Below are 22440 nucleotides of genomic sequence, written 5' to 3' on the forward strand. Positions count from 1 at the left end.
CAGCAAAAAACAGGTTTTTTGCTTTTATAAAGATGCTGAACTGCTTTTTCGGCCACTTCTCTAGGAACGTATTTAACTGCAACCCAAATGCGCTGCTACAGCAAAATGTAAGCCGAATACCACCAGCAATTTTCTTCTGACATGGCAGAATATAATTATTATTCAAGCTGATTGTTAGGTATACAATGACATAAAATGACCGACAGAAAATATTGTAGGTTGTGTTTAAAATCAGTGCAAGCTGGCCTTGTACTGGAAGAATATCAGTCTACAAGAGCAAAATTAATTAAACTTTTTCCGGGAATGGTAAGTAAAAGCAATTTTTAATGTAGTTTAAAAGGTTATAAAAATGTTGTTTGTAGAATTTGAATTTAACTTACACTCTAACACTTTGCTTGGAATGTTTAAAAAGCGTAAAATTTATTAGTGACGTTGTGGATAAAGGAATTAAAATGCAACAGCTTGGTTTATCAAAACCCTACCTAAAAAATGACTTTGAATTGTGCAACGTGTGCTTTAATCTGCAAGACCTCAAACTCACTTCAGTTACCAGATCTTCTCAAGTTGCGGATTTACAGAAAATCATAGCTGTAGCACTTTTTCCTCTTGTAAGTATCTTTATTTTCCAACAATCCACAATTTTATGTAGTGTTAATTAAAAACCAGAATTCAAGTGAAAGGTCTGAAGTGATAGTGTGCAATCAGTGCTGGTATTGGATACAAAAAATGTACAACTACAAGAAGCAATGTTTTGAAGTAGAACAATCACTGACTTTATATCGTCAACAACACAATCTTGCAGTTTTGAATGATACAGATGTGGAAGATTTTGTTAAAAATAAAATGCATACAAACACCAACCTTCTACGACAGGGCAACAAAAAAATAAGTGGAATTACCACTCATGATAATAACACAGAACAAAACAAAAGTACCGAGATAATTTCAGAATGTTGCTCTGAAGATACAGTGTCAGTAATCGAGGAACCTGATATCGAATGTTTAAAATTTGAAGCTGATGAAACTGTAATTTTAAATACTATCTACAACGATGATAACTTGGTGCCTTCCGAGTCGAGCGGGCTTGAAATTACTGAAGATGATGTTTTTGTAGAAGATTGTACTGTGGCAAACGCTGATTCAGACCACATTTCCATTGACAGTTACACTGATAACGAGTCAACCGAAGAAGTGTTAATTGAAAACGACGTTGCCGATTTTCCACCGGGGCAAAGATTTGGTCCATCACATCAAAGACGTTTTCCAAGGTACTAACTACTACACCTAAAAATGTTATGCTATTGGTAATTGAGCATTTTAAGTTTGACTGAGTTTTTATGTTTTTTTTTAATATGTTACCAAAAAGATGACATTAAATACCATGAAAATGACGGTAGTTTGGAGCAAGAGAAATTCGTTAAGAATAAAGAAAAATTGATTGAATTGAAAGAAAAACCGTGTAACGGAGAGAGAAACAGAGAGAAACATAGTAGAAAGAGAAAATATTGTTGCGATATTGCCAAACACCTCTTTGAACGCGAATTACTCATTCCACAAGTCTTTCTCGTAAAAATACCTTATTAGGATAGCTCTGACTATAGTTTGAACACGATTGAACAACTTTCTAATACAAATCACTATAAAGTAAACATAAAACTTAAACGTAACCTACAATATCGGTTCATTAGGCATACGTCCACCGTCTAGAGTGACGACTCATGTCCTTTTCTACGTCGCAGATATATGGTGTATCAGATAAGTGTGATTTTTACAGACATTTCTTTCACAGCAAAATGTTGCGTTTTTAAGAAAAAAATAGTCAAATATTTTTCTGCGTACTTCTAAACATTTTTTTTATAGACGACTCCATTATGATAATAATAATTGACGTAATTCAACTGGTCCTTCGTCCGTTTGAATACATTTTTTGGTTATTTTCAGCTACACGTCTGTAGGCTTCTTTTTAGATAGGTTTGTCTTATTCTAGTACAAAATTAATCTTGACTCTGTGTCCTTGCTTAATACACTTTATTTTCACAATTCTCCGCAATTGAAAATCGAGGGGTGTAATCTCGGTAGATTTCGGAGGCCACAGTTTAAAAGGTCTGTTACTTCCTATCCAGAGCATATGAATTACTTGTTCCAACCACTGCTGAAGAATTCTTGAATTATGGATAGATATCCTTCTATAGCTGCAAATACCTGTTGTGGTATTAGATATGAAACAATTAATCAATTTTGCAATCAAATCAAAGTTAGTAATACTGTGGTAATACTGTTCACTTTGTTGGAAACATTCGTCCGCGGTTTTTTGGATAAAATCTCTGACTTCTCTTCCTGCAGCTGAACTGGTTACTATAATCACACACTGGTCTATATAAACAATTTTAAACAAATATTTCGTTTAGTCGACAGATTTCAAACTTTACCAGCTCTAATTTTTCAAAATTACACTTCAGTGTAGACATTTCGTTATCAGGATCATCTCCAACGTTGTTTCCTCTCACTTTGGCTTCTTCCATTGAGCTGCTTCGATCGTTACTTGTACTAAATTTCGATTGTTGATACTTTTGTTGCATCTTATTGATCTGGTGCTTCTCCCATTTCTCACTAACTTTACGTCCCTGTTGGATAGGGTTGTTTGTAGGTCCTGATAAGTTTGCTGAACTCGTTGAAAATCATAATGTCGAGTGGGTGATGAAGCTGGAAGGTCTTCAACGGAAGACTTAGAAGTTTCATCACTTTTTTCAGTGAAAACTAGTCTCATTATCTTTGAAACATTAAGTCATCACAGTTTACTGTTTAATTTGGACATTCCATTATTGGTATTGAATTCTCTAAAATTTGAAATTAGTCTTTTCCTTGTGTACAAGAAAAACAGGCAAATTCACCTGGCAGTCAACTGCATAACTCAAATCTACCCGACTTGTGTGGTCCAGTTGGAGCAAAAGGTTAAATACCACACGAGGATATAATACACGAATCATATTATCATACTACAATATTATAACCATTATCTTTGTTGATTTAGATGGCTTATCTTGGTTCAATTTATTGATAAAAAGCAAAATAAATGCCTTTTCACTATAAACTAAGAAAAATATCAAAATTCCGTCAAACTTAAAAAAACCACCAATAACAACACGAATCGTATAATTTCAGCGAGTCCTTATGTTATGGTTGTTACGTTTGCGAAACAAAATTTTTTCATAAGCGAAGTGTGGTAACTCACATATTAACCCACGAAACTCCTAAAAACAAATTGGGCAAATTCAAATGCCCCTTCTGCCCTTTTAGAAGTAGCTCGAAAGGGTTTGTTAGAATATGCCTGTAATAACTGATTTTTCATTACTAACTCATTTTGATTGCAGATCTGTTACCGTCCACAAGTCTACCCACAAAAAGTGTAATAAAGAAAAATTTGCCAACTGTTTGGTATACTATTATTGTGCTTTTTGCAATACAACGTTTGAATCAAAAACGGAAACCCAATTGCATATAGGCGAGCACGTAAAGAATTTCAGGGATTTTTGGTGTACAGAGTGTATATTTTCTACTGACAGTCCGCAACGATTGAGAGTTCATTTTATGGTAAGTTTTCTAAATTAATATTCAATCTAAACTGTTGTATTTAGTCCAAATTTGTATACCAAATGCACGCATTGCCACTTTTTTTCCTCCTTTTTAACACTAAATAATGTTGGCAACAGAAAAAAACAGCAAGTAAGTTTGGCATAAAATTTTGTTTAACACTGATAAAGTTAGGGAAAAAGAACCTGCTTCAGAAACCTATCTAGTATTCCTAAATAATGTAATTTTTTTCCAGGGCAGTCACAACAGATTCAAAGACCGAAGTTTTTCACTAAAACAGAAATACAATTAACCGGTGGATGATTCAACAATTCATTTAATATTATACTATTAGCAAAAGCAGCATTCTCTTGTATTAATATTTACAATGCATTAAACTAGATTCGTTTCCTGTAAAATTCCTCATTATCATTTTTTATTCAGTTGACTCTTTTAATTACTCTACACATTCCAACATTTGTAATGGCATCAAAACTTTTATTTCTGAGATCAATCAAGAAATAATAATTAATTGAGTTGTTAATTTATGGAATAGTAAGTAGTTATAAGATACTTAAACTTGATCTGTCTGTATGAAAACATATTTAAATAGAGATATTTATTTTCTTGGATTTGTTTCAGTTCCCTGCAAGGTTCGAGGAAAAAATTAAACAATTTAGTTCTAAATCACATGTTATATTACCTACATACTCTTAATTACTCGTTAACATTAATAACTTTCTACATTTTTACAAAAAGTTTGATTGTTATTTTGCACAATGTGTGCCCTAAAATGGCCTATTATCCTTAATGTGAGCTTGTTTCACCATCTTGTACTTCAAGCAGTTGCCCCACCAGGATGTCCTGATGCATTTCTTCTTGGGTTTTAGCAGGAAACATTGAGTTTGGACGATGTTGAAGAACAACTTTCCGACCAGGTTTGCGTCACTAGTTCCGACCGTTTTTAAACAGGCTCGAAAACTGAAATTAAAAAAAATATGTCAGTGATTGATGCAATTTACAAGGTTGATTTGATTTTTAATATTGTTATGTCATAAATTTGTCAAATATAATCAAATCAATCAATACATGCTTTAATGTCCGAAGAAATAATTCTCGTTGACAAAGCTGATCAAAAAACGAATAATACAAATGCATATATAAAATAAATAGAACATAAAAGATACAACTATACAATTACAGTGTACTATAGCAATTGTAAAAATAATTGTTTGAACATTTGTTTTTTTACATTGTACTTCTTCAGGTGACCTAAATTGTTTACAAGAATCTTCTTTTAAATGACAGAAGTTAAATGTAATCCTTGATATTTGGAAAATGACACACTAATGATACAATTGACGTTGCTAATCTACTACCCTTCCAATCGAGTTCGGTATTCTGTAGCACAGGTATGTTGAAAGTTATTCTTTTATAAACATAAAATTAATAAATCTACTTGATGTTGTGTTAAAATGTAGATATTATACATATTGTTGAAAGAATAAAGACAGTTTCAGTTGAAAATCTATTGTACAATTAGCCAGTTTAAAAGATTTAGATAAAAAAGGAAAGTAGTCGCAATAACATCGAAAATCAATATTAAAAGGATTGATGCTACAAATCGGTGTGTAAGTGGATCAGTAATGGGGAACAGTAAGAGATACAGAACGACGACAGGAAATTAGTTTTTAGTTAAATTATTTAATTATTTAACAGAAAATAAATTACACTACCATTGCCACTTTTCCTCCTCTACAACGTGACAAATTCATATTTAAAATTTGACGTTTCAGTTTTTGATTACCATCATCAACTTTCATTTTTCTTATGGGTGCAATATTGGATTTTTACGTTTTTGAATAAAGCTTATTTTACGATTTTGGAGATGTTCATGTGATATGGTTCAGTCTTGCAATTTTTCCAAAAATACTAACAAATTTGTTTTTATTGTTTATTATATTATATTAACTTTAAAAAAAAAAAAAAAACACGACAACGTCGCGTTTTTTGGTAACCATCATTAGATTGTAAATATGATCCTTCTTTTTGTGCAGGTTATGTAAAATGGTCTGGATTTAAACAATGTTTAACACTTTTTGTCAATTTTAGGTTAGAATTCGATAAAAACTGTGATCGTTACTGAAATTATGGTAACAAAATTAGCATTATTAATTGACAACTATAATATTACAAATTTGTCATTTTCACCCTTTTTTTGAGTTTAACATTTTTTTTTCAAAAGTGCTGTTATAGAAATTTATTATTTTATTTGTTTTTTTAGAGTCATCTAAGATCAATTCGTAATTTTTGACTTGCAATTTTCATCTTGTTCATCCACTTTAAAAATTTTCATAAAGTGTGTTTTTCATGGAAATCGATTTTTTAGAATTTTTATAGTTCAGTTAGTCAATTTTTACAAATTCGATTATCTGCGTGTATTTTTACAAATATCCTATTAGCATCTCTTCATTTAAAAAACCCGTTTATTAAACATAAAATTAAAAAACACGTTTCACTATTTTATTACTACTTTTGACAATCTACAGGATACATATGTATGTACTACTAATGTATTGATATAACAGACGTTTCGCCCTAAAGCAATCCCCATTATTAATTAATAATTCATAAAATTTTAACAAAACAGAAACGTGAATGAAGAGAAAATAAAAAATGTCAATTATAATAAATATAATAAATCTAATCCTCTTAGGGTGCCCATAAGAAAAATGAAACTTGATAATGGTAACCAAAAACCGAAACGTCGAATCTCACATATGATACTGCCACGTTGCAGAGGAGGAAGAGTTGCACAATGGTGCAAAGTGTCATTTATTTTCAGTTATCAAATAAGTCAACAAAAAAATAAAAACTAATTTCCAAAATTTCGTTTTTTTTTCGGATATCTCGGGAAGAAATTGACATTTTTGCCATAATTTACCCAACCTTGAGTCTGTTCCCGTTTTTGCGATCACCATACTTACACACGACTTTGTGGTCCCTTGTATACTACTAAACGAAAGGAACTAATTTTTGGCATAATTAGGTAAACAGTTTGTTCCGTATTCAGCTGGACTCAAACCAACTTTTACTTCTACCTTTCCGGGTTACCCGAGGTAACACAAAATTTTATTTTTTTTACTTTAAGCACCTTGGTAGCTACAGTCATCTTTAGAAGAAAGATTTTCAAAATCCAGTAGGTACACGTGGATTAGAGAAATAACCCTTTAAAACCCTTTTTAAAAACACCCTCGTTCAAATTTTTGGGATGCAATAATAAATCGCTAAACGTCTCACTAAAAAAAAGAGTTATTATAATTAAGCTCCTATAATCTTGAATAGTACTTGAAAATTGATTAGGAGATAATCAATAAAAAACACATTTTCAAAACCTTTAGCAGGTAATTAAATCACTTGGTTTTCATCACAAAAACAAATTTTTTTAAAAATGTCCATTTTATAGGCCAAAACTTTTCGAAACCAGGAGATATCTTTTACTTTAGCTTATTTAAAGAACTTCTTTTGTGGTAAAAGATTGCGAAAACTCCAGATTTTTCAAAAATATTACAGTAATTCACCGTTTTGCTGAGTAACTGTTTGTCAGACCAAAACTGAGGGCTCCTGAGAAAACTCAGTTCTCTGAGTACACCTAAAAAAGAACACTGAGAAATAAAGTTACTCTACTTTTGGGTTTCCAAATAACTACTAAGTCAAGGGAGGTTTTTAGATTAAAACCCTACTTTTGCTTCACTAGTAAACCATTTTAAAACCAAAAACTTGTAAAAAGCTTAGTGATTAAACTATTATACACCCACTTACAGTTTTAAGTGGTCTTTTTTCAACTATTATTTGGACTTATTACGCTTTATGTCACTTTCAAGTCATGACAACATAATTTTTAATTTTTGTCCCAATGCCAAAAATTATTTCCTTTCATAAGTAATAAATACAAACTTTAAAGTCCAATATAATTTTATTAGATCATAGTATTTAGGGCATTATCAGGTAGTTAGTAAAAGACTAGCGTGAAAGTTTGAGTAGGCTTCCATAAAATGCCACTCAGAAATCTCCAAGTCACCACTTTTCTTACAGCTATTTGAAGTGTGTAATAAAATGCGAATCCAATTGCCACTAGACGCCCGGATTTTCTTGAATCCGATAGCTTTATTGCAATGAAATATTGCTGTCTATGGTCAGTGCACCGGACATTTATGTATTTTATAGGCCCTTGTTTGCCATATTATATAGGTTAGGTCTTTATCAGACATTCCAAGTGGACGAAAGTTAATAAACTTATCCCGTCAAAACCCATAAACCAAAAATTAATTTTCGAAGTGGAGTCGTTTATTTTCAGCCGTGTTCAATGTTATCTTCCCAATTTAATATTCAACCCATAAAACAGACTTAACAAACCAAATTGGGTTGTTGTAAATAAAATAATAATCGCGAAACCCAAACTGGATAAAAGAAACAATCAAAATCTGAAGTATGATTTATTAAAACGCGACTTCTTGTAACCAGCCAATCGATTTAAGCAAAAGCAGTGCCGTACTAATTATTTTACACATAACTCATCTTAATGAAATGTAATTAGTTTTGCAAACAACATGGGTGGAAAAATTTAAAACGAACAATTATGACATCAATTGCATCAATTATAAAGTAAATGATAATATGTTCTTGTAAGAACTTTGTGGCTGGTGGATGGCGTAATCAGACTAAACGTTCGAAAAGACCAAAGGCGGAACAACCGAATATTAATGATGGCTAAAATTACGATCCGCAGTACAATCGAAAGAAAATTTAACGGCATGTTAACGAGAACGTTAATAAATCTTTTGATGTCCGATCCGTTTGTCTGCCCGCAGTTTATTAATCTCTTAATAAATAACATAGGCGCACGTCTCTGTTATTGATCTCACCGCAAATATGTACGTCGCATGATATTCTGATATTCTTATAGAGTAAAGTGCAGTTAGAGACATTTCTACAAAAAAAATAGAAGGGTAGTTCCAGACACAGGGAAACATTCTACTTCAGCGGTAGCTCAGATCAGAAAAATAAGATAATACATCTCAGCTACAGGGTGGCAAAGCTGAAACAAATAATTATTAGTTATTTACCTATCAAGTGCGGAAAAGACAGTTCCCGCACGTATTAGGTACAATATTTTTCCTACGATCCAGCAGACAACTACAATGCGAACATTAGCATTTAATAGTATTTATGTCATGCTATATGTAGATGAAGGAGTTACAATAAAAAACCAGTCGTTAATTTCTTAAAAGTGGGTTGTCAGTTTAGATTTTAGACGTTGTCAAAAAATTTTAATTACTTAAGGAGCATTTGGAATGTTTTTGAACTGTTTAAAGAGCATATTGAAGGTTCTGGAATGCTTTAGAGGCATTTGGAAAGTCTTACACGGTTCTAGGAATTTTCGGAAGCTTCTAGACTGTTTTGATATCTTCTGGAAGCTTCTAGACTAGTTGAAAAGCGTTTGGAATCTTTTCGATTACTGTTCTAAATGCTTTTGGAAGCTTCTAGACTGTTTTGAAAGACTTCCGACTGCTTTGGAAGCAGTTTGGAGTTTCTGTAGTGTTTTGAAATCGTTTTAGACTACTTTAGGAGCATTGAAGTTTCTGGACTGCTTTTAAGACATTTTACTTTGAACTTTTGGAAGCTTTTAGACTGCCTTGAATTTTTTTGAGAGCTTCTAGACTAGTTAAAGATTATTTGGAAAGGTTTATACTGCTTGAGAAGCATTTTGGAGTTTCTCCAGTGTTTTAAAACATTTTTAGACTAACTTAGGAGCATTTGGAAGGTGTTTGGACAGTTTAAAGCGCCTTGAAGATTCTGGACTGCCTTTAAGGCATTTGAGACCTTGTAGACGGTTTTAGAAACTTTTGGAAGCTGTTTAAACTGCTCTAGAAGCATACGGAAGCTTTTACTGTATTGAAATTTTTTGAGAGCTTTTAGATAAATTGAAAAGCATTTGGAGGCTTTTAGAGTGTTCTAAAAGCTTTTGCAAGCTTCTAGGCTGCTTTGTCAGCTTTTGCAAGGTATTTTAGAGCTACTATATTGTTTTGGAATGTTTTTAAATTTTTTTAGACTACTTCAGGAGCATTTGGAAATTTTTTGGTCAGTTTAAATGTGTAAATTGATACTTATACATTTTGCAGCATGTTTTTATCGTTTAGAAGCCTTCAATATTTCAATATAGCAAAAGTCGTTATTACCACTTAGGGCCCAATGGCCTACTGTGCATTAGTGCATTAATTGTGCATTATCGCACTAGTGCGGTAAAGCACCCTAAGATTACAATAAAACAATCATTATCGCACTAGTGGCTGTAAATCCTTCATTACGTAACTCAAAGTTAGAGTTAGAAAATTGCTAATTTATGTAATATTATTTATATAACCTCTTTATGAAATGTTCAAGAGAAGAAAAAATGAGTGCGGAAAAGTAACTTTACCGCATTAGTATGGAAAAATTACTTTTCCGCACTCATTTTGTTAAAAAAAAACATTATAAAGACACATAAGAATACACTTTTAGTCATCTTTGCAGAAGCTTTTAATTTAGTAATTTTACTATACATTTTTGTTCAATTTAATGAAAATTAATACTGGTACGAAAAATGTTGTACCCAACACATGCGGAAAGCGTCTTTTCCGCCCAACTAAAAAGAAAGAGTACCACTTTCCCCACTTGTTAGGTAAATAACTATTTCCGGTTGAGGTGTGAAGTTTAGTTCTTTTGTTCAGATTATAAATTGATTTTGATGAAATGATGAAAAAATGCCTTGCCTGAATTTTGAATGGTTTCTTATTTTTTTGCAATTGCAAACTGATATTGACTTTGATTACGCCACCCTGTATGCGCAACAGCAGGCTGGGCTAATCGTCAAATCAAGTGCAAATCGTGTTTCCGTTTCCTCCTCCTCATCAGTGGGGCTTTCGCCGCATCGCAGGATCGCGGTGTCGGATCCTGCTGTGGCTCCACCTACAAACACCGCAAAATTGCGCGATCCTTGTAGCAGGAGAACAGAAAAGCCACGAAGGAGACCAGCAGCAAAATTCGATGTGAACAGGCAGTTGTTGCATTCCTTATCAATTTCCTGCAAGGGAATTTTCGGACGGCTCCACGTTGCCGGCGTTGAGCAATTCCAGACCGAGAATTTGGGTTTTTTCTTTTTTAGTGCGAACGATTACTTTCTATAATACCAACCGTGTCGTATTTGCAAAAGGTCCAGTTTTTGTGATGCGATTTTAATTTGTCGCGGTCTGTAAAGCGGCCAACAAATAAATCAACTTTATTTTATCGTCTGGTCAAGAAATGGTCAACCTTAATTAATTCAGTTTTACCCGTTGGGTGATTTAACACCAATATGTCCAATGCCTGAACCCTTTTAAGGCATCGTCAAAACGTTACTTCTTAATTTACCGAACTGTCGATTTAATTTTTCGCTCAATTAACTTTGATGGTATCCATCGTAAAGTCCGATTTAATCCTATTAGCGGTTTAAATCTCAATAATTCATATTCCTTGATGATTGAGCGAACGTTTCACAGAGATGGTGTAAAAATGATTTTCTAGCGCCATTAGCGGAATGTTACTGTTTATCTTCTTAAGCAGGTTAATTGGCGAAATTAAGTTTTGCCAATTAACTCTTAAGAGTTAAGAGAATTCATCGTGATATAGACAGTTAATGTAAAATAAAATAAAGTTTAATGCTTTTAATTATGTTTCTAACTGTACAGAACTCAAAAGACTGGGTTACTCAGTAATTACAGAAAATAGCCGCATGTTATACAGGATGATGGATTCGAAATCATACTGGTTCATCAGGCTTTGGAACGAGGAAGTACGAATACCTGTAGGAAGAAAGGTACTAGGAAATATTACTAGTATTGAGCATAATCGATACATTTTTATAATGGATTAAATCAAAGTAATCGAATGATCATTCGATTGATCGATTATGAATGAGGGTGCAAAGTGTATTATCAATAGTTATATTCATAATCGAGTGAATCCAAAAAATAATTAAAACAAATTTTGATCAATTATGAAATAATAAAATATCAACAACAACCTAAAATTGAAAAATAGATAAAGCAATAAAAAAATGAAAATAAGGGTCATAAATTAAAACTTTTGCAGGGCAATATGTAGAAATTGTTAATTAAAAAAGTAGTTTTATACGGCCTAAAATTACTTCCAAATTGTATGTGAAATTTTCATACTGTAAAACCTGCTTTATACAGGGTATTTCTAAAAGCCGGGTACAAAATCCTATGACATATTCCGGACATCAAAATAACCCGATTTAAAGCAACTTACCTTTGTCCGAAATTTCTCCGTTTTCGAGATACTGGGTGGGAAAGTTAAAAAATAAAAATTGATTTTTTTAAATATAATGTTTCTAACGTATACTCTAACGTATTACTTTCAAATATATTTTCTAACGTATTACTTTCAAATCTGGTACTCAGGGGTTTTTTGAGATACAAAAATACTTCTGATGGTTTTAAGTGACCGTAAATTTTTCGCGGTATAATTTTCTTATTTATTTTTTAAGAAAATGATGTAAACATTTTAAAGCAAAAAATGTACTCCTGCTAAGAACCGCTAATGTAAACTGTTAATAATCGAGAAATAATCGAGTTATTTCGGTTTTTAGTGTTCGATACTGTACCGAAACTCCGTCACCTGAAATTTGTTCAAATTGCAGGGGTCCAAATTCGGGTATCGCATCGCAAAAAACCTCTGGCTACCAGATTTGAAAGTAATATGCTACAAAATGTACAATAAATTAAGAAAAACAGATTTTAATTTTTAACTTTACCGCCCTGTCTCTAAAAAACGAACAATTTCGGACTAAGGTAAGTTGCTTTAAAGCGGCTTATTTGTATGTCAGGAATATTTCATAGAATATTTTACAGACACCCTGTATTTTTTAAGAGAATTAGCGCAAATTCTATTTTTGCTAATATTAGACAAGATAACTCAACATTTTCCTATATAGGGTGATCCACCAAGAAACACCATAACTGTCAGAATTTTATTCATAGACCTATAAACAATCATTAAATATGATTTGTACTGCCTTTAAGCAATGTTTTATAATCTGATAGCTTCATGGAGTTGTATTTGACAGTTATCATCATTATGACAAATCGAAATATATCCAGAATAGAGAGTTACACATCACAATGGCCAAAAAACAACTCATAAAACTATAAAATGCATAATAATATGATTTACCCTTGTTTGTATTGCTTTTAAACCAGTTTTATAATTTTATTGCTGCATAGAATGGTATTTGACAGTTACCATCATTGTGACAGATTTAAATATGTCCAAAATGGACACGTTAACTATGAAATTTGTTTCATGTCAGACAGCTGTTTGACCGGTCTTCAATATGATACAAATTTTTTGCTAAAATTTGGATAACTAATAATCGTCGAATGCTTATATTTGATCTTTGATTTGTATCTGTATTCAGTTAATTAATAAAACGTTTCAACTATTTCCTAATAGTAAAATTTCGATTACTATCAAATATCGACCATAATCAAATAATTCGATTATATCATTCATAATCGCCCATAATCTAGACTATGCTGTAAGTGCAAAATGAACGTAACGTTTTGAGTAAAATATAAACAGTCAGCCTGTACATAGGAGACAACCTGTATATTTTAATTGAAAAAACTGAAAATGAAATAGATATACAAATCTTCCATTTTTACCACAACTTTTATAGTCTTTATGGTCTATTTTTGGTTGGAACACTTTTAGTTCTGATGGTAAAACCCAATTTAGACTTACTTTAAGCAAATTTTATCACAATGATATTTTGGTTTTATTTAATGCTTTTTGAGCATTTTTAAGACCTAGAGAAAATAAAATATTTAAACCGTCTAAAGCTGTCTTTTACAAGAGTCTGTAGCAGTATCAAAATTGTAAAAAAAATTTAAAAAAAATCGTTTTCTTAATTTATTTATTTAAAAAAATGCCATTATGATATACCTATTTGCTTGCTCTTTGGTTGCTATATTTGCTGCAGGCGTCAATTTCAACCAAAACGACATTTGTTTTCTTTATTTCAGGTTCCGATGTGAAGATAATTGAAAGAATAAAGTATTTATGGCCAGCAGAAGAAAAAGAAGATTTTGATTTGACTGTGATATTTTGCATCTAAACTATCCAAGACAAATTACAACTAAACCTAAAGGAAGTACTCTTAAATACGTTGGTGTATAGATTGTAGTTAAACGTCAAGTTATTAAATTATACTGTGAGTACAATGTAATATTCCATTGTGTTAATACACTAATTATTATTATTTAATGTCATTAATTTTTTTTATTGATTTACTCCATATTACATACTTAATTATGTAACAAAATTACAGCGCTATTTTAAGTAAAATTACAAATATTTATTAATAGTGTTAAGCTTATCAGAAAATAGTAATATTCAAATTTTTAAAATTGTGTATAATTAAAGTACAAGTGTATAATTGAAATTGCCGTAAAATTTCGCACATACCTTGTGCAAAGTAGACAATACAAAATTATTAATTACTTGCCACATGATTATATAAAAACATAAAACAGGTTCGAAAGGAAGGAAATGACAAACAGTCTTCTCCACAATACTTTATTATGACCTTAGATGGTAAGGTCTGCTCAACAAGTTTCGGTCACATAAATGACCATCTTCAGGAGCTACAAGAATAACCTACTTTACATGGTGTACCATAAGTTTAATGTTAAAAAACGAGATGTTAAAAAACGAGAAAACGTACCTTAAATCGATCGATCAATGTGACTACTGTCTTTTTACAAGGGGAGAGACAGAGAGACCCATGTTATAACGAATTAGTGACTATAACATAGTTAAGTAGGTGAACAATGCTGTAAAATTTAACACATGTAACAATTGATTAAAGGGATTATAGGGAAATTTAATAGTTACCTCATTATGGAGAAAAAACTAACTATAGCACATTAAATTAAAATTAAACAAAAAACTTAAACTAGACCCATTTAGGGCTGGGTGAGACCCTAGGGGGAAAAAAAGATCTTAAAACTCGTGCACCATCCACTGAAGAGGCGATCAAACAGGAAACAAAATGGAGGTGCAAAAATTTTTTTAAAAAATTTCACATTGATAAGCCGTTAATTTGAAGGCAGAGGGGGAACCGTTAAGAGGGGGTTACAATAAAATAAGATAAAATCAATAATTTAGCTGACAACAGGTGGATAGTTCTGCAACCCACAAAACAAGTGAAGATCAACAATAGAAAGGTTAAAACCCGCAACCATTCATACCGCAGGTGGTGGAGTTGAAAGTAAACAATGCACCAAACCAGCAAACAGGTGGACAACGTATTAAGCCAGATGAGGGTGGCTAATAGGGGTTCAAAAATGGTGGCAAAACTGCAAGAAATGCCGACACCGACACACGCCACGGTGAGGGAGGGGAAAGTGAAAAAGGAGGTGTTAGGGTTGTGTAAAAGGGGTATGTGAAGCATTAAAAGGTTAAGGACCTAAAAAAGGAGGTTGATGTATGGTTAAGCTGGTCATTCAGGCAGGTGCACCCACCATCATCAGAAGCCTTGTTAATCTCAAGCACCTCAAGGTGGTTAAGTAGGCTGCCCTTACCACAGACATGCAGAATCTTGAAACCCTGTTCGGTGTTGAAGGTATGATTATTCTGACGAAGATGTCGAGAGAAATTAGATTTCATGTAAGAAGTATTTAGGTTAGGGTTGTTGGTGAACTTCAAGTACTCCCGAGTGTGTTCATGAATGCGAGTGGAGAACTTCCTGCCCGTCTGACCAACATAGAGAGCATTACATCCTGGGGTACAACAGGACAGTTGGTAAACGCCTGATTTATGGAGTTGGGGAGTAGGGTCTTTGGAATGGGAAAGGAATTGTCTAGAGGTGTTGGAGACTTTGAAGCAAATATTTATGTTATTTAACCTGAAAATGTTTTTAACCTGAAGTGACAGTGGGCCCATAAAAGGGATGGAAAAGAATTTGGGGTTTTCAGGTTTGTCTGAATGTATTAAGTTCTTATTGACAAATTTTTTTTAAAATGGTTAAAATAAATTTTATTAACTAATGTGTTTGGAAAATTATTATTGGTTGCTACTGTTCTGATCCAGGAAAGTTCTAAGTTAAAGTTTGTTTCAGACATTGGTATGTTAAATAGACGGTTAAAGAAACAGTTTAATGACGCAACCTTTTGATTAATTGGATGATTGGATTGGAAGGGGATTATGCAGTCAGTGCTTGTGGGTTTGTGATAGATGGAAAACTCAATGTGGTTACAAGACCTGTAAAGCAAAATATCAAGGAAAGGTAGTTTATGGGATGACTCTAGTTCCATGGTGAATGAGATTGAATGGTGTAAATCATTAAGAAACAAGAATAATTGTTGAAGGTCATCTAGAGACCCATCAAAAATACAGAAAATGTCATCCACATATCTTTTGAAGAAGAGTATTTTATTGAAGGAGTGGTAGGATTCTAGGGAATGTTCAATGTTGGACATTTGTGTGTGACATGGGTAGTAACAAATTTGAGGTTTTACAACGTAAACTATCAAGATTGAACCCCTTAACAGTGCCGACTCTTAACTACGTCAATCAAGCCACTTCCAACATAACTCCCAACGTAACCCTTACACCGTCCTCTACCCCACATCTAGCCTCCAATAACTCCCCACATAGTCCGACAGATGGAGCCACTTTTGTTAATAACATCTTCATTGGTGATTTTGGTGTTAAACCCATTCATAGCTCAGATTTTTCTTTCCACCCTCGAACTCTAAACCTGTCAAACTGTGCCCTATCCCAAAACGATTTAAGTATTTTAAATTTAGGACTTAAATACAATTTCACTTTTTCACCTAGAGTAAATGATTTACAAGTTTTCTCTGCCCATTTGGAGAACGTAATCTCTAGAAGTCTCCCTGAAGCTTCACAAGGTGCAGTTCGATCTGCTTGCGCTGTCCATCTTAACAGGTTTCACGCAGGAGGTCTCTCTTCAGTGGTTCCTGCAGTAAGCAAGACAGAAAACAGGAACTTGTCCTCACTTAAGAAAAAAGTCAAAGACAACGATTTGATAGTAACAAAAGCTGACAAAGGCAATTGCGTAGTGGTTCTTGACAGAACTCAGTATATGGACAAGGTCCTGGATTTTCTGAATTCGGACTCTTTTGAAATTTTAAACTCCTCCCCTCTGGACAAATTCCTGGTGAAATTTAAGTCATTTATTAATAGAGTCCAGACTACTTTAACACCTTTGGGATTTAATAAATACAAAATCATACCTATCAACCCCTCCGTTCCCAAACTCTATGGCCTTCCCAAAATCCACAAACCCAATATCCCCATCAGACCAGTGGTTTCCTTTTGCGGTTCTCCCTGCCACCATCTTTCTGCCTGGTTAAATGATATTATCCTTAAAACCACCGGATTTAAAAGTAAATATTCCATAAAAAATTCATTTGAACTTTGCTCCCAACTCAAAGACTTAATCATCCCAGACACAGCAATCATGGTCTCCTTCGATGTTTCCAACCTCTTTCCCAGCATCCCACCACCTGATTGTTTAAACTTGGTCCAGGATTTGTTGTCCTCTTCGGAAGGTCTTGACCCTTTCCAGGTGGAAGACTTATTAACCCTGGTGGCTCTGGTACTGGACCAAAACTTTTTCCAGTTCAACAACACTTTCTATTCACAGTCCGGAGGCCTGGCTATGGGTTCATGCCTTTCCCCTCTGCTAGCAGAGATTTTTATGTCCAACATTGAACATTCCCTAGAATCCTACCACTCCTTCAATAAAATACTCTTCTTCAAAAGATATGTGGATGACATTTTCTGTATTTTTGATGGGTCTCTAGATGACCTTCAACAATTATTCTTGTTTCTTAATGATTTACACCATTCAATCTCATTCACCATGGAACTAGAGTCATCCCATAAACTACCTTTCCTTGATATTTTGCTTTACAGGTCTTGTAACCACATTGAGTTTTCCATCTATCACAAACCCACAAGCACTGACTGCATAATCCCCTTCCAATCCAATCATCCAATTAATCAAAAGGTTGCGTCATTAAACTGTTTCTTTAACCGTCTATTTAACATACCAATGTCTGAAACAAACTTTAACTTAGAACTTTCCTGGATCAGAACAGTAGCAACCAATAATAATTTTCCAAACACATTAGTTAATAAAATTTATTTTAACCATTTTAAAAAATTTGTCAATAAGAACTTAATACATTCAGACAAACCTGAAAACCCCAAATTCTTTTCCATCCCTTTTATGGGCCCACTGTCACTTCAGGTTAAAAACATTTTCAGGTTAAATAACATAAATATTTGCTTCAAAGTCTCCAACACCTCTAGACAATTCCTTTCCCATTCCAAAGACCCTACTCCCCAACTCCATAAATCAGGCGTTTACCAACTGTCCTGTTGTACCCCAGGATGTAATGCTCTCTATGTTGGTCAGACGGGCAGGAAGTTCTCCACTCGCATTCATGAACACACTCGGGAGTACTTGAAGTTCACCAACAACCCTAACCTAAATACTTCTTACATGAAATCTAATTTCTCTCGACATCTTCGTCAGAATAATCATACCTTCAACACCGAACAGGGTTTCAAGATTCTGCATGTCTGTGGTAAGGGCAGCCTACTTAACCACCTTGAGGTGCTTGAGATTAACAAGGCTTCTGATGATGGTGGGTGCACCTGCCTGAATGACCAGCTTAACCATACATCAACCTCCTTTTTTAGGTCCTTAACCTTTTAATGCTTCACATACCCCTTTTACACAACCCTAACACCTCCTTTTTCACTTTCCCCTCCCTCACCGTGGCGTGTGTCGGTGTCGGCATTTCTTGCAGTTTTGCCACCATTTTTGAACCCCTATTAGCCACCCTCATCTGGCTTAATACGTTGTCCACCTGTTTGCTGGTTTGGTGCATTGTTTACTTTCAACTCCACCACCTGCGGTATGAATGGTTGCGGGTTTTAACCTTTCTATTGTTGATCTTCACTTGTTTTGTGGGTTGCAGAACTATCCACCTGTTGTCAGCTAAATTATTGATTTTATCTTATTTTATTGTAACCCCCTCTTAACGGTTCCCCCTCTGCCTTCAAATTAACGGCTTATCAATGTGAAATTTTTTAAAAAAATTTTTGCACCTCCATTTTGTTTCCTGTTTGATCGCCTCTTCAGTGGATGGTGCACGAGTTTTAAGATCTTTTTTTCCCCCTAGGGTCTCACCCAGCCCTAAATGGGTCTAGTTTAAGTTTTTTGTTTAATTTTAATTTAATGTGCTATAGTTAGTTTTTTCTCCATAATGAGGTAACTATTAAATTTCCCTATAATCCCTTTAATCAATTGTTACATGTGTTAAATTTTACAGCATTGTTCACCTACTTAACTATGTTATAGTCACTAATTCGTTATAACATGGGTCTCTCTGTCTCTCCCCTTGTAAAAAGACAGTAGTCACATTGATCGATCGATTTAAGGTACGTTTTCTCGTTTTTTAACATCTCGTTTTTTAACATTAAACTTATGGTACACCATGTAAAGTAGGTTATTCTTGTAGCTCCTGAAGATGGTCATTTATGTGACCGAAACTTGTTGAGCAGACCTTACCATCTAAGGTCATAATAAAGTATTGTGGAGAAGACTGTTTGTCATTTCCTTCCTTTCGTACTCTTGCGACTCCACTGAAAGAATATGGACTACTACTTCTTTCATAAAACAGGTTGTTCAGAATAAAATGGTAAGCTGGACAAAATTAACAACGTAAAATATAATAAAAAAATAAATAAATAAGCAACCCTGTATTTTTGAGTAAAAAACGATTGTCACAGTTGGTTATGTAGCCCCAAGATTTTACGATTTTTACTCAACTTTCATCTAATTTGTAAATTATTTGAATATAGTATTTGTAAATTAGATGAAAGCTGTCTAATGCATTTATTCATTTACTTCTTCCGGGTTAAAAGTCTAAATATAAAACCATATAATTTGCCAACGCGTAAACATTTTTCAAAAACTATTTTTCGATTCAAGCTTTTAATGTACACTATTAGGTTGACTGACAAGAACGAACAAAAATTAAATGTAATGTGCTATGTGTTATGAAAATGATTTGCACTTAGCTAATTTTAGGTAATTACTTATTTAGTAATTGACTGAAATACAGCGTGGTCCAAGTTGATTGTAAGATCGTTAAGAACTATTTAATGATTAAAATATAATTGAGAAGTGGCTCTTAGCAAAGCTATAGTGGGACCTAAATATAAGCGCCAAAAAACATTAAATAGATCCTCAAAATCATCATCAAATATAAGCTCCAAAAGTCATTTGGAATTTTTTTACAAAAAGTCTAGATAGATACAAATTATTTTGAAAAGGTTTGTTTCTCCTTCGGTTCGGGCACTTTTTGTCACAGACCTGGCACTAATATGTACTTTCTATTCAAAATCATAAAAAACTATTTTTTTTTAAATTTGTGAGATTACATATTTGGTTTACAAAAATAATTAAGTATTTTGGTGGACGCTAAGCAAGACTTCAAACGCAGAAGAAAGACATTCCCTAAACCAAAAAAAAGTCTTTGACCCTAAATTTTTATTAAAGCCGCCCTTTAGTGAAACAGAACTAATTTTCATCACGTCAAAAATTATCTTTCTCCTTCGTTTCTTTGATTTTTGCCGGTCCACCGAGCATAAAAAAAATTGCTCAACCCTCAAACTGGAAGAAGCTTGAAAAGGAAAAAATGTCAATTACAATTTACCGATCATTCAAGTTGGTTTTTGTAAAGACTTAATAAAACAATGCAATTTCTTTGAGAACCATTTCTTTTCGATGAATAGTGCTGTTATTGCTAAGCCAGATTAAAAATTAGGACAAAAATTGGCCACTAAAGTGACTAAACAGATGTCAAGTCTGTGGGTCGCATACCAAGCAGAAATTTTTTTGGGCTACTAATTACAATGGGAGAGTTAAAACCAATAATTAAGGAGACTAAAGTTCGCTTTGGCTCGGTCGTGTCAAAGTAAATTGGCATTTAAAAGCCGACGGCGAAAAACCGCTCGTTAAGCCTCTGATCTTACAAGTAACGAACAGAACAAAACACTGACGTTCGACTGGACTTTTCGGTCAACTTAGCACGATTTGGTGTCAATTACTTGACTATAACAATTGCTTTCTTGTAGTGTTTTTTTTTCTTTGCGAGAAAAAGGACCTTAATCGGAGATTTTCCAATTTAATGGACGTTAAAGTCCTGCTAAATCAACATCGTTAACGCCGTCACCAGGGGAACAGCAAAAAAACTGTTTTTGCTTCTTAAAGTCGACTCATAAACAAAGTCTTTAAAGAAACTGTAGAAAACGCAGTCTAAAAACCATAAATAAACTCGCAAGACAAAAAGTAGACTTCTTCAGTGAAGAAAAACTTGTAGAATTTTTCATATTTCTCACTTAACTTTTTGCTAATAGATAATGTGCTACTTAAGTTCCTCAAGCACTGATGGTTGGGTTTAACATGACAAATGAGGCGTTTACCCTTAAGCTTCCAGCACTGTAGTGGAATCACTAGCGAGTGCACTGCTAATGGACTAGCATTTATAATTCCATTGCAGAAAATCGGCTTAACCTGTCTAGTGTTACAAGATTGGTGGAGGTATGAAAAGCCTATAGTTGAACGCATTCCACTTTAGGTTTAAGGAAATGTCAGTTTTATAAAGGGATAGTATATTAAATGCAATTATACTTCGTATAACGGCTTATCTTACAAAAATGTTGGGGTTTTCAGCAAAGTGACACAATAAAACTAGAAATTAAATGGCAAAGAAAAAACTTTACCAGTCATTTAAGTGGCGCCCAGACCCCCTAGTAAACGTCATTATTGTCACGCGTTTTAAACCCGCTAATCGTATAATTAAATCGTGTTTAATACCATCCTTTTACAACACTATGACGGTAGTTATGTAGTTATGCGGGAATCGTAATTATAATTCACGCAGCTATAAATCAGTGCTACGGGAACGGAGGATTTAAAAAAGTGGTTTTTACAAGGTATGTTTGATAGTATAATATTAGTACGATAATTGACTTCTGAGTGAATTTTACAAGAGAAAGGTAGTGAGGAAATATGAGATTGTAATTATAACTGGACTGTTACCTATAAGTAACATAAGCCCATGTTAAAAAAATCATCGATTGAACGCTAAGAAGTGGTGGTTGTTCCAAAAGCAAGTCGAATTTCTTTCAGAGACGGATGAATAAAAGTTCCAAGCAATCAGAGAATGAGTTACATCAACTTACTGAAGAAAACCTACTGTTTGAATGCTCCATGTGATCATGCTTTCAAAAGGTTAAAAGCATCAATTTGCTTGCTCCAGTCTCATCCTCAGTTATCCACAATCAAAAAGAAAGTTTATTTTGATCACAGATGCCAGCAATGTTGGTATTGGAGCTCTGCTATATCAAAGCCAAAACGGAGAAGAACATGTCATAGAGTATTTCAGTAGAAGAAATCAGAAATCAATTGATCACTTTCACAAAACCTTGAGTCAAGTTCTGGGAATGAAACAACCGGAAGGGCTAGTAACAGATGGCTTGAAAAACTCCAGCAGTTTAATTTCAACATCAAGCAAAGCAGGAAAGTTGCATAATAACCAGATGCTGAAGTGAAGACTGAAGAATGCAAACATTGCCAAAAAGCGGAATAACGTGAAGGTATTGTGTCAGCTGAAAGCCGATGATAAATTTGGTCAGGATCAAGGTAGGAAAGATCAACTA

The 22440-nt window shown here is 33.6% G+C and overlaps 3 protein-coding genes and 1 long non-coding RNA gene across 13 annotated transcripts in view; 2 read left to right on the forward strand and 2 right to left on the reverse strand.

Annotated features, from left to right (window-relative positions):
- Positions 1-49: 49 nt before the first annotated feature.
- LOC145740392 (uncharacterized) lies at positions 50-4197 on the forward strand. 3 transcript variants are annotated; one of them, XM_081995926.1, is made up of 6 exons: positions 50-306; positions 363-608; positions 667-1268; positions 3163-3312; positions 3372-3591; positions 3832-4197. In XM_081995926.1, the coding sequence occupies exons 1-6, from the start codon at positions 196-198 to the stop codon at positions 3892-3894; spliced, it is 1392 nt and encodes a 463-aa protein (XP_081852052.1). In that variant the 5' UTR covers positions 50-195; the 3' UTR covers positions 3895-4197. The 3 variants fall into 3 exon arrangements, with proteins under 3 accessions (XP_081852052.1, XP_081852053.1, XP_081852054.1); XM_081995927.1 differs by having other exon boundaries at positions 51-306; positions 3827-4197; XM_081995928.1 differs by having other exon boundaries at positions 171-306; positions 428-608.
- Positions 4198-4245: 48 nt separating this feature from the next.
- GIIIspla2 (Phospholipase A2 group III) overlaps positions 4246-22440 on the reverse strand; it is a 74805-nt gene continuing 56610 nt past the window's right edge. For both annotated transcript variants that reach the window (XM_081995935.1, XM_081995936.1), the window contains exon 6: positions 4246-4551. In XM_081995935.1, coding sequence (XP_081852061.1) covers positions 4359-4551 — 193 coding nt within the window. In that variant the 3' untranslated portion in view covers positions 4246-4358. The remainder of the gene's footprint in view (positions 4552-22440) is intronic.
- LOC145740398 (uncharacterized) lies at positions 14234-18599 on the reverse strand. 6 transcript variants are annotated; one of them, XR_014181412.1, is made up of 7 exons: positions 18437-18599; positions 18253-18367; positions 17901-18193; positions 16932-17759; positions 16509-16852; positions 14566-16447; positions 14234-14504 (listed from the first exon to the last, which is right to left on the reverse strand). It is a non-coding gene; the product is annotated as an uncharacterized LOC145740398 (long non-coding RNA). The 6 variants fall into 6 exon arrangements; XR_014181411.1 differs by having other exon boundaries at positions 18253-18379; XR_014181415.1 differs by having other exon boundaries at positions 18418-18549.
- Positions 16163-19314, forward strand: LOC145740389 (uncharacterized). Of its 2 annotated transcripts, XM_081995924.1 has the most exons (3): positions 16163-18982; positions 19044-19152; positions 19233-19314. In XM_081995924.1, exon 1 carries the CDS (start codon positions 16163-16165, stop codon positions 18422-18424), a length of 2262 nt encoding a protein of 753 aa, XP_081852050.1. In that variant the 3' UTR covers positions 18425-18982; positions 19044-19152; positions 19233-19314. The 2 variants fall into 2 exon arrangements, with proteins under 2 accessions (XP_081852050.1, XP_081852049.1); XM_081995923.1 differs by having other exon boundaries at positions 19044-19314.

This window comes from Ips typographus, linkage group LG1, assembly GCF_016097725.1.
Source record: "Ips typographus isolate SLU linkage group LG1, UJ_Ityp_2.0, whole genome shotgun sequence".
NCBI classification, from domain to species: Eukaryota; Metazoa; Arthropoda; class Insecta; order Coleoptera; family Curculionidae; genus Ips; species Ips typographus.

Coding starts and splice junctions, on each gene's coding strand:
- LOC145740392 (XM_081995926.1), top strand. CDS start 196: ATGACCGACAGAAAATATTGTAGGTTGTGTTTAAAATCAGTGCAAGCT. Junction 307..362: donor TTAAACTTTTTCCGGGAATG/GTAAGTAAAAGC, acceptor TGTTGTTTGTAG/AATTTGAATTTAACTTACAC. Junction 3,592..3,831: donor GATTGAGAGTTCATTTTATG/GTAAGTTTTCTA, acceptor TTTCCAGGGCAG/TCACAACAGATTCAAAGACC.
- LOC145740389 (XM_081995923.1), top strand. CDS start 16,163: ATGGGTAGTAACAAATTTGAGGTTTTACAACGTAAACTATCAAGATTG.